This window comes from Cupressus sempervirens, chromosome 8 (genome assembly GCF_028749045.1).
Source record: "Cupressus sempervirens isolate cs-2001-9-10 chromosome 8, ASM2874904v1, whole genome shotgun sequence".
NCBI lineage: Eukaryota > Viridiplantae > Streptophyta > Pinopsida > Cupressales > Cupressaceae > Cupressus > Cupressus sempervirens.
The window spans coordinates 325,519,210-325,531,786 of record NC_143125.1 but is presented as its reverse complement, the minus strand read 5'-3'; the positions used below and the strand labels follow the sequence as shown (position 1 = coordinate 325,531,786).

At 36.4% G+C, this 12,577-nt stretch overlaps 1 protein-coding gene across 2 annotated transcripts in view; it reads right to left on the bottom strand.

Annotated features, from left to right (window-relative positions):
- Window positions 1-11,171, bottom strand: part of LOC149542683 (Clathrin adaptor complexes medium subunit family protein) — a 117,819-nt gene extending 106,648 nt beyond the window's left edge. Inside the window, exon 1 of one of the 2 annotated variants that reach the window (XM_089797562.1) lies at window positions 10,770-11,171. In XM_089797562.1, the coding sequence (XP_089653688.1) occupies window positions 10,770-10,827 (58 nt within the window). In that variant the 5' untranslated portion in view covers window positions 10,828-11,171. The remainder of the gene's footprint in view (window positions 1-10,769) is intronic. The other variant, XM_089797561.1, reaches the window with a different exon arrangement.
- Window positions 11,172-12,577: the final 1,406 nt, after the last annotated feature.

Sequence of the window (12,577 nt, the reverse complement as noted above, 5' to 3'; positions counted from 1 at the left end):
ACAAGCTCTCATTGGGACATGAGCAGAGGAATTGAGTAAACGCAAAATAGAAACAGGGCAAGTGATTACTCCAGCAGAACCATGCATTACAATCCAAGAGCATGAAAGGGTTATCAAAGACCTGATACGGCATGGCTTCAAGAGATTACTGGCAAGCTGCAAAAACTAATTTCTTCCCCTTGTTTGCATTTACTGTTCCTTTTTGCATGAGGACATGCAACACCTTTAGCTGGGGGGATGGATGAGACTAGAATAGGATACTTAATTCTGTCATTAATTTGTCATTATTTTCCATCTTTCATATTAACCTAGTCACCATTTGGTAAGAAGGAATACGAAATTTGATAAATATTAGAGGAAAGTTAAAACTTAGACTAAAAACCAAACTTCTGATTAAATGCTGACTGGATTTGCATAATTGTCAATAAAAGGCGATTCAAAGACAGACAAATGAATGGAGAACATGACCAATTGGTGCATCGACCATGTGGACGAGAAAGTGACAAGTTAATCACCCATTTTTGGTTAATAGTTTTGCAATCTTTAATTGATCAAACTGTTATGTTTTTGCTATATTTTGGTGGTTGTGGATTTAGGCCAGCCAAAAGACTATTATTTTGTTTTGTATAATGACAAACGTACGGTTTATATTCTACAATCTGTTAAAGATAGAATTAGTAAAGTGTAGTATATAAATGTGTATGGAAGTACCAAGACATTTAAGCTGGTAACATATACAGAAGTTGCTACTATTCATATTGTCATTTTGTCTGTTCGAGTGCATATTTTGAATAAGTGATCAGAAGATTTTAAGCACCTAGTAACCGGGAGAGGAAGGGCCCCCTTTGCTCACGTTATCAGGCATACTTTTGTGTGCAGTATGGTGTGAGTTAATTTCGTGCTTTTAATTACTATAATATTTGGTTGTTGTTCATACTTTATGTGATCTCTATTGAAAGCTGTTAAATGTATTATCTCTGCAATTCCCATTGTGTAGTCATTATTAGTTACAATCGATTATGCATGAGTAGTTACGATCTCTGAACTTTCAGCAATCTGTACAAACAGGTTTCAATTAGTCTAATGATCATTGAATCGAGCATTGCAAATAAAGAACAACATTTCAATTAGAATACACGTGTTATTGTGCATGCAATAATCTGCAATTCAGGAATTTTAAGAATCAATGATCATTAAAACCAATTGATAAGAAACTGTAATTTTGAATCTCTAAGTGTCATTCCACTTCCTGTCACTACACAGACAGGAAGCAGAATTAATTCCTTTTAAAGCTATAAGCGGCAAATCAATCGAAGGAAACAACTTTATGAAATCTGAACATAATTTTATTGCAGAGTTTAGCTCCCTGGTGTGTGTGGTTGAATAGGAGAATGAGACTCGTTGAGAAAAGGTGATTATGTGAGCTCTTTTAATCCTCTTTTCCAATATAAGTTCTTGGGAGTGTTAAGGGTAATTTGATTATTTTAATACAGGATTTGATTCCGTAGATAATTGTTTACATTTTAATCCTTAGTATAGTAAGTGTGAACTAGATTGCATTCATCAATCCTTGACTTATTGTTTTCACCCCTTGAGAAAATAGCCACAATATCCCTCATCGGCTTACGGGCCCCAGGTTGACATTCTTAGGGTATTCAAGCCTAAATTATATCACAAAAACAGTCCATTGAAATAGACCTCAACTTTACCCTACAATGAGGACTGGTTATTCTATTGTGATGGATAGGTAGACTGGTATTAGTCATCGGCCACTCATTAACATCACAATCACATGCACAGTTATTTTCTTAGAGCCATTGATTATTCAGGTAAACACAAGAATGTAGACTTCCAGTTTAAAATTTTGAGAGAGGCCAAAGAGAATCTTGGAGCCTCAAATGTTGTTCAGGTGATCACTAATTTAGCACATGTGTGCAAACTGGCTAGCTTGATGGTGGAGGTGTCATGAAAACCCAATAACCCAATTTTGTGAAATCTTTGGAGAGACAAAATTGTGAAAGAACTGTGTATTCACTTGAGAAGTCTGGTATAATTTGTGAGTATTGGGTTGCCATCTCAAATATTGAAGGTCCAAACTTTAGCACACCAAAGGAAAAGATGGATAGAGTGGGTAATGGCACAGAAAAGTCCTATTGGATGGTGTCTATATCATGGGTTAGATACACGAAAGTTAAGACTTGTTTGCCTTCTCTCAAGAATGCTAGTTCCTCTATTATAGAGAGAAATTGGTCTACATATACTTTACCCACTCCATCAAGAGAAATAGGCTTACCTATAGACGAGCGGAGAAGTTAGTGGTTGTGCATAGTGCTCTACAACTTAGGGATCGTCAAACTATTGAGTAAATATACTCCAACTTTATGGTGTTATATTAATTCGGAAGACATCACCCAAGCTGATGGGGATGACACAAGTGGGATTGGTTGGAATTTTGTTAGATGATGAAACCCTTGAGGCTCAAGTTGATACACGCAATGACACTGATTTGGCTGAAGATCAGGGGCAGCAGCATACTATCTTTGTTTTACTTTTGAGTTGACTTTGAGACTTTAAGATTTTTGCCATTGTATGATACATTGATGCATAAAATATATGATATGATACTTTTCATTTTGTTGAAACTTGCAGCCTTTCGGCATTTTGATTCCAAATCCAATGAATTATTTCTATGAGTATTGTTGATATGAGTTTTATTCCATTACAACATGCAGAATAAAAAACTCAATGTTTTGAAGTGAAACACTAAACTCTCCCTTGAATAAGGTCACTTCTTATGCTAATCTTGCAAAGTAAGATCATGAAGTGACTTCAAGGTTCCTTCAATTGTGGATACTAGCTCAGTGAAATAATGTGATTTTTTGGGACTACTAAGGGGATTACATTATTTCTCAAGACTTGTCAACTTGCTTCTATGGATTTGGCTTCACAATGTGCAACATGTGTGTGTGTGTGTGTGTCTATATGTATATATATGTATATATAAACTCTGAATTATATTAGCAACAATTTCCCTTGTCAAAAGAGGGGGCAAGGGGGGTCTATATAGGAGCCCCAATTACAATGAATGGCCAAGATTGATCTAAAATCAAGGGCTCAGATTAGTGCATTACAAACCCTAATTAGGGCAACCAAAAATAGCCAATGAGAATGAAGCACCATAAAATTAGCCAATAAAAGAAATCAAAGGCTCGAGGACCAATAGGAAGCAAGGAAACTGCTTAGTCATCAAGTAACTCATCATCCAAGATGTGCACTCCCTTTTTCTTCTCCTTTTTGGTAAAACCAATGAAGGTAAGTAAAATTTCACAAGTCTTTCAATGGCAATATTAGTAAAGTTGCTATGTTGTATCTCTAGAACTTCTAATGTTTCCATGTAAGTGTCCAATATGCTATCCCAACCTGAAGTGTGCCTCTATAGATCACCTATGTGAATCATCAGTGAGAGAAATCCATTCAAGTGATTCTTCTCAAGAGAGTTTATCTCTGGTTTAAACCAATTCCATCCTCACCTTGAACACATCCAAATCTAACTCACAAGAAGCATCAATGTCAAGACCAAGTATTTCCTTGATTGCAACAAGGACCTTCAAACATATCTCCAAAATAGGATCCTCAATATCCTCACATGATGTACGAGCATGCTTATATGTAGTCCTCTTGGTGACCAACAAAAGGTACCAATGACCAAAGTCATATGCACTCCCTTTATTAATTACTCCCTCCTTCGTCAAAACCAATGTAGGGATACTCCTCAATGCCTTGAGATGAGACATAATTTTGTACTCAATGGGCTGAAATTTATTCCATATCTCATCTAATCTTTGCATTTAATTTAAGAGTATTGTGGTCCTCTCATGTGCCTGAACTATCCTCATAGCAAAGGCCTCTTCTTGTTCTCTAGTATCACATGCCCATCTTTTCTCCATGTCACAAGTACAATGCAGGTCTTGAGAAATAGGAACATATGGAACAAGTGTTGCCCTCTCATGTTCTAATGAATTTATATGTTTACTTATGAACTCCATCACCAAATTCTTCAACTCTAGCTCATCTCTCTCCTTTATTAGTATATCCATCCTTTCTTCAATAACATATATGTTGTCTCTCCATTCCTGAAATTATTGTTCCTTAGTCGTTGGCCCAACATCAAATGAAGATAATGATAATCATTAGGAGTGATCCCATCCTCATTCTTATCGCAACTAGGATAGCCAAATGCACAATGTGAGATAATGACTCATCCCTAGTGATCTTACAAATTTTCTTCACTAGTTGAAGTTCTTTCTCCCTTCCAATTCTGCTAGATTATGCATCAATGGCATCCGTATGAAGAACCTCTACTACCCTTATTCTTTTAGCATGCTCTCTCTTAACCATTCAAGAACTGTGGATAAATCCATAACATCTCTATTTGTTCATCTTCGTCAAATCCCTTTAATATTAAAACGATTTCATCTTCCATTTCTTGAGTGTTAGGATTAGCCTGTCTCATGTAACCTCCCAAATCGACTACACTGTAGGAGATGGCAATATCTTGTGTACTTTGTTGCATTGGTTGTGCTGATGAAGTTACCCCCTAACTATCCTAAAATAAAATCTTTATATCATCGCCTTGTACTAAGTCCAAATCCATGTCGTGTGTCTCTATTTCCTTAGTTGATGAAGAATCAACCATTAAAGTAGGTGTAGAGACTTATGCCTTTTGCTTCCATACTCCTTACAAATGGTTTTGTACATATTGCTTGACATGTTTCAGCTACATTATCCCTTCCTTTAAAGTTCACTTTTCAACCTGAATGTGCGCTCCTAAAATGTTGACGGTTCTTTCATCCCCTCTCAAAGTAGAATTCTCACTATGCATCCTTTCATAAGTAAAGGTGACACCTTGTTTCATTATCCATTTAATTTGTTTATCAATCCACGCCCTTGATCTATCCATCACCCCTCTCATTAAGGACCCCAAATCAAAATGTTACTCTTTTCACGACCAATTAGGTAATTCAATTAACTTGTCCTTTTCATTCATAGAGAGGATGGATTATACTCCCATCATCCTTAACCTAGTCAAGAATGACGAAGACACCACATTTTCTTATGAAATCAACTAACATCCTAGATTACATTTTCCTCCTCACAGCATGTTCATCCATTAGATTTGTCCAATGGTCCTCGATGTCGATCATGTGTCTGTATTTCCTGCTTGTGTAAGTGTGGACCATCTAAAATGGAATGAACTTCTTCCTTGCCTTGTATATCCCAAGCTAATAAAATTGTACCTTTGCATTGGCTATCTTTGTTACCTACAATGACGGACATGACTCAAGTGTTTTCGCCAATATAACAAAGGAAAGCATTCTTTGTTTGTGCTTCTCCTTTTAAATAGAATCAAACTCTAAAAGTTGTCTGACCACCTCCAACAAAACCATTTTACTTCTAGGATACTTAGGAAGTTTGTAAGGTTTCAAAGAAAATCCTTGGCTCTTGAAATAAGTAAAACTAGGGAATTAGATATACCAATATCCATGCTGCTCAATCAATGTTATTGCCTCTTTGGAAAATCTCCTATGTAATCCTTCTTGAAGTGTGTGTGTGATATTCTAGAGAAGATGTCATTAACCCTCTTGTAACTTGTCCTCTCATGAAGTTGCAAATCATGATGGCAGTCTATACTTTGAATTGATCTTTGTTATTCCCAATCATGCGCTTACCAATGAGGCTTGATACTCAGTATTCCTTGTCAGCGAGTAGATCACATAGGAACTCATATGGTATCGCTTTGTTTTCCTTAGGTCTTTCAGTTGAGCATCTATGTTGTCACCAATCATCCTTGCTCAATTCATCACCACATCCCCTATTGCTATTTCCTCTATGAAGCAAAATAGACAAGTGTTAAAGAAGGCCCCCTCAGGTGTTCTCACGACTCTATTTAGTATAAAGATTAAATCACTGTACTCATCCTTAAAATCCTTGCTCACTAGCTGCATTGGAAACTTAAAATGATGCTTCCTTAGATGGTTGATCCAATTCTTGTTAGTGATGTCCATACAAATGTTGGGTCTCTTATTATACTATGCCTTAGTTTCTTCCTTAGCTTTGATCTACATCCTAGGAAAATATGGAATTCCAAAAGTTTCTCACACCACCTTTTGGCTCAAGAATGCAAACACCTTCCCCTTAGCCTTGTTTGTCCTTAGTATTCAGAATAACTCTATGCAAATTCAGCCAAGAGTTCATTGCACTAGATAGTTGACAGAAAACCAATTTCATGCTAGAGTCCACTTCTCATTGTTTTCACTGCTATCTTTGAAGGGAAATATGATCTTTGGATCCATACATTCTTCTCTTTTATTTCTTCATATCTATATGCTCCATGTTTTTCCCCATTTAGAAGTCATTGAAGACTCAGGATTGAATCCTTTGGATAGCCTCTTCATAAGTACTGTCCTTACTGCAATCCCCTTTCCTTTCACCATGCCCCTCTTAACAAAATAATCATAAATTTTAGACTTAAATCTTCAAATTAATCTATAAATTCCACACCCTAACTTAGTGATTCTATCATTTGAGAGTTGTAACTGAGCAAATACTTGGATCAGAATCCTAAGACAATAGATATTTGTCAACACTTAGCCACAAAATTGCAAAATTAGTCTTCCATATGTGAACTATGAATCTCATCGACTTCATCAAGCACCAAGGTCATACTTTATCACCAATGTCAACCTAACATGTCTAAAGACAGACCTGCAACTACAATTTTTTGGGTGAATTTAAGCTGCAAATTCAGTGATTTAGATGCCAAAGGACCTCCTAAAGACTCCACAATATCAATCTCAAAGATTGCTAAAGATTTCAATTTATGAAGAACTTCAAAAAAAATCACTCCTGCTGCTAATGTTTGCAGACTCAGGTCTTGAGACTCATATTTTGCAAACTGAAGAGCTTAGGATGCAGCTAGAATATTTTAAAGTAGTCTGCAATTAATTTCCAACCAGATTTTATCACCACAATGTTAACTCAGAGTTATAGAAAGATCAATTTTCAGATGTAATTTTCAGATTTATGCTCATAACTAACTTACCTCAACCCTGGGGTGCCTCAAATTGGTTGCAAAAGATGCATCTTTTCTTGAGGACTTATGAAATTATATGATTTTCTTAAAAGGTTGCTCTTACTGCAAATGTCTGCAGACTTGGGCCTATAAATACGCATGTTTTGCCCTCAGAATGATCTTTAAAAGCCCAGAAATACACCTCTTCATAGCTTGCAATTACCTATGGATAGTCTGAGATGTTGAGGAAGATATACTAATTTGGCAGAAAAGTGATCTGCATGGAGATACTTCCAAATTTGATCTGAGTACACTATGTGTTCACCACTCACCTTAAACCCTCAGCCTCCAGCTGCCTACTACATCAGACATCTGCATATGGTTGATATCTTCCTCCTTGTTAAATTTTCAGCCTTCCTAAGCTCTGGTCACCTTCCTCCTCAGCCCCCTTGCTTCTTGCCTTGATCACTTCGCCTTGGACATTTCATAAATCTTTATGCTTTTGCATTAAAGCTGCCAGCTCTTTTAAAGGAGTTTTGGATGGAGATTCACCTCCCACAAGAAATTAGGGACAAAACATCTCCCCCTTCTAGAAGCTTCACAAGTTCATTTTATTATTTTCTCATCATTTATTTTATTTATCAATTCAATAAATTTAAGGGGAAAATCGCGCTAGGTGTGGATTCAAGAAATTTGAATCTCTTCTATTATTTAAGATGGACTTGAAAGAGGATATCCACACTTGTTTTCTCTCATTACAAACAGGGAAGACAACTTATGCAGGATTCCTCTTTTTGTTTTTTACACTTGGAACATTTTGCCTTCATTTGCTCAGTAATGGGGAATTTCAACACATTCATAGGGACAATCTACACATTGCATCCTGAAATTTGACCAAGTATTAAACCAGAAGGGAAACTCGCCTTGCACTTGGACTCTTCATTCACACCTTATATCTCTGAATTCCAGGGGGGAATGACCCATGTAGGAACTTCATGCTATGTCTGGATTTTGTGTACTTTTATAAAGAAATTTTGATTTTCCTTAGGATTTTGACAATTTAAGTACAGAAAACCAATTTCGATAAGGATTTTAACACCCTTATGCATAAAATATGCCTTCATAACTTATTTTGGACTATTTTACTGGCCAAAATTTAAATACACTTCAGATTTTAGGCTCAACCCACTACAACATGACTTTGAATGACCTTAATTTCAATGTTCCCACTTTAAAATCGCAACTTGACCACTTGATCTGTCAATCATCCCTCAACCTATAAAGTTCTGAACTACCAAATTTACTGTCAAAACTAACCCACCCAAACAACTACGAGCTAAAAGAGGGGTCCCCCAGTTGCAATTAGTTGATGGTGTGAAAAGGTCACAACAAGTATGTGATTAAGAATGTATGAAATTGAAATTTAAACTCTCACTTCAAGTTTCAAATCAATTGCTATGTCTAATGTATATGTCTATGATGAATGATTTTATATTTATGAATGTGTTATCATATGAATACATTTGAACTTTTCAAATAACCCTATATATTTTACATTTGCCCTAATTTTTATATAGTCATCCCCTCTTCCATCCTCGCCATCCCCTAAAATGGCAAAACAAATAAAACCTGTCCAAGAAACCCATTTACCCATCCCCTAAACTCAGCATAACTTAGGATAATAGACAATTAAATATCTCTAGTTCAAGTGAGAACATCACTTAAAAACTAAGTTTTTGGTTTTGATACAAGGGTGGCTATGGGTACATGATTTTGGTATGCCAATACAGAAAAAAAATCCATTGGGAACGTTATGGCTGAGTACAGCTCTAATATGTATGGGCAAAAAATATATGTACTAAAATGCAGATACGTTCGACATACACTAAGGCATTACAATTTATAATAATAATGAAATTTGAATCTTTGATAGTATGATACTTTGTCATTGATAAGTGATATTATAATAGTTAGAAAGATGATTGTCCAAGAAGGTAGTTTTGGTTTCCACACCCAGACCCCTTCTTGTAATCAAGTTTCTTATATGACTAGAGATCCCAAAAACTAGTGGGGGTTAGGAGTGGAGATCCCAACGGGATTGAAGGGCAACACCCCTCATGGGAGTTTGTGCACATTGTCCCCACAAAGTCAAGGTGCAATGCCCCGGCACATTCCCTGTCGTATACAAAGCAGGTCAACAGGCAGAACCCCGACAAACAAGCCCAAATTAAGGCCTTTGAAACCACACAAACCTTCACGGAATATGTCATTTTCACAATGTTATCACTTAATAAAGAAATTAGGTATTCAACACATTTTTGTTTATAAAAGTTATTTTGAAAATATAAGTTTTGTTTTCTTTATCTTGTTTGGGCAGTCCTTGGATAGATTTCATCTAGTACTGGCCTAGCTATGCCCAAGGTCACACCCAGGCGGGTCCTTCAATATCTTCTAAATGAGAAGGATATTAAGGCATTAAAGAACCTCTTCTACACTTTAAACCCCATTTACAAACACAAAGATGGAATCAAAGATGACAAAGAGAATTACAGCTTTAACAGTTTTAGTGTATATCAGACAAAAGTTTGTCTCTAGATTCTCGGGTCTATGGGGACTTCAAGGGAAGTGCTTGGGAGCATATAAGTAAAGGACATGAATTTGGGAGTTCCGTGGTTTGAGGGGGTTATGGTGTTCTTCAACTTTTTTCTTCTTCGTGGCTTAGCTGAAGAGAAAAATGTCAATATCAGCTTTTGGTTTTGATTGTGTAAGTATTTTTATCGTCAACGTTTTGGATCAAACTACATGATCCATCATCGGGATGAACGAGGGTCCAACAGATTTGAGAAAAGTATTTTTGAGAAGACTCGCTTGCTACATCTGCTTTAAAGGTCTTTTTGAGAAGACTAAAAGATTTGAGGGTAAGAACTTTGATTGTGCCTTGTGCATTCTCTCGACAGTTGAATTGTGTTTGTCTCTATGTTCTCTTGTAAGGGTAAATTGTAAGATCTAAAGGAGTGCACGAAAGAAAGAACTCTTTCTTCTTGGCAGGGGAGGGTCAAATCCTGATATAGTTTCTCTGCAAAATTGGCGTAAAAACTATTAGAATGTGTTGCTTTGCCGAAACCAGTTGCCTCTCTTGCGCCAAAATCGGGTAAATTGGGCAAAGACAAGGGAAAGGAGATGCCTTGCTGGCCACGGCTGCAATCAATGCAAACACAGTATAATAAGACCTATTATTGAAAATAATCCTGGCATCTATTGATGTCTGTTGTTAACAAGCACATTGTATGAAATTGAACTGGCTTTCTTATATTACTGGTGAATTTCGGGCATGAAAGGGATCCGTGCAGATTCGGCTGTTATTCGTGATACTAAGAGTAGCGATTGTATTGTCCAATTACAGAGTCCTTGAAAAAGTCAGCGAGTTAACGTAATTTTAGTGCAAAGCCCTACAATCTGTATGAATTTGACATCACAAACAAGTATATAATACTGAGAAATTCAGATCTATGCAAGACTCTCACCGTAAATTCCAATGAATTGCTTACCCGTCAAAATACTTTGGCCTTTGATCTACTCTACTACCAATGACAACCAAAACTTATGGACAACTCTCTGGTATCGCATCAAACAAAATTAGATAAATAGATGCACGGCGCAATTTGGAAATTTCTGATAAGATGGTCAAAGCACTTACAGTCTCGGAAGACAATGTTGTCTCCCCTCTGTGACAGCACGAAGAACTGTGAGATCATGTTGCCCTTGGGATCGTAATCAGGATTTGCAAAGAGATGAATGGATTTGAGATTGGTAAAAGACCGAAATCTTCAAACGGCTCTGGTGTTGAGAACAGTCCCCACAGATAGGATTGCTTCCTATATTTTATTCGCCTGCAAAACGATGCAGTGTCCAAATGTTTCACTTGGAGAGGGACTTTTCTTGAGCTACAACGTGAACCTGAGATCGAGTGGATTGAATCGCCCGTGACCCTCAAGAACATAGAAATGTTTGTATTGCCAATACCTTTCACTCGGTTATCACCCTTCAAACCAAAATAGGCGAGTTGGGGTATTCATATGAATGAAATGAATGTTTTGTTATGTTTTTTAGGTAGCGCTAAGGATCATGAGGCCCAAAAATGTGCATGATAGGAGTCTACATGTCACAGTAAAGGATTCTATTATATGTTTGTTGGTTAACAGTTTGTTTTTCTGTTCTAGTTTACTACCTGACTCTTTTGATACCTTAGGTTTGGAAAAATAAAAGGATGTCACTAACAAATGGGTCAGTGTATGTGTTTTATCACTGCCCTCTAAATTACAAGGTGCAGCTCCCTTAGGGCTTGCAATGATGTGCAATGAATATTTTTTTTTTTTTTAGATCAGACATTTATGACAGAATAAGCTCTTAACCTGAGAGCAGTAAAAGCTAACCAAATTGTTTGTAGACACAAACAATTCAAGCAAAATTTATTAAGACAAACTATCACACCCAATGGAATGACTATAGTAAATTGTCTTGAAATTTTTTGACCCTTACTCCTATTCTAAATGCAAATTAATCATCTAAATACAAAAGAGGAAAGGAAGAAGAGATGCACATGAGGGCAAATGGAATTGCTTTAACTAGTAGACTTGGTGAAATAGAATCCAATAAGTTGCTAATAGATCCATCCACATTTATTCTTCAGTTTTCAATGAAACTACTTTTAACATGCCATGGAACAAACAAAAGGAGAAGCAAAACCACATGTGAAAAAGTAACTAGAATTACCTATACTATAAATACCATGGTGAAATGGAATCCATGGGGTGATCACAAAATCACATGTAATCATCCTTCAACTCTCAATGCAAAACTAATCTATGAATTGAATGAGCAACAAAACCTGAAGAGAAAATTAGGTAAGTGGAATTATAGAGCCAATTCACTATCAATTTTGTCAACTATTTCATTATTAGAAGAAATTGCATTTATAATTTTCTGCCATTCCTTAGTTCTGGTAGTGCAACAGTTGCACAATAGAAAGAAAATATGAATAAAACATGAAAACATCTAATCTGCAACATGGTATGGATGCGTGGCATCTTTTCCAATGATGATCTTGATCCCATGGCACCTCTGAGAACACCTGGCGACCGTTTATCTTCATACGATTTCACAAACCCTGTGAAAATCTTCATTTCCTTCATATTTTGTTGTTGGCGCCAAATCCATGTAATTCATATCTCAACAGTCACAACAAGTTTGAATTTTGGACATTGATCTTAAATCAACGATCATGATTAAAACCTAGCAATCCTCTTTATTTTTCCCTTTATGACTTCCTTCATAGGTCCATTTGTGCACATGTGTCCAATGCTCACATTCTTGCTTTGGTTATTCTTCATGCATATTTGAAAAGTGAGAAAACGACAAGCACCGGTCTTTTTTTGATCAACAACTTCCATAAAGTGAAGATCTTTTATAACAATCAGAAACTCCAACCAACCTGAGTGTGTCATC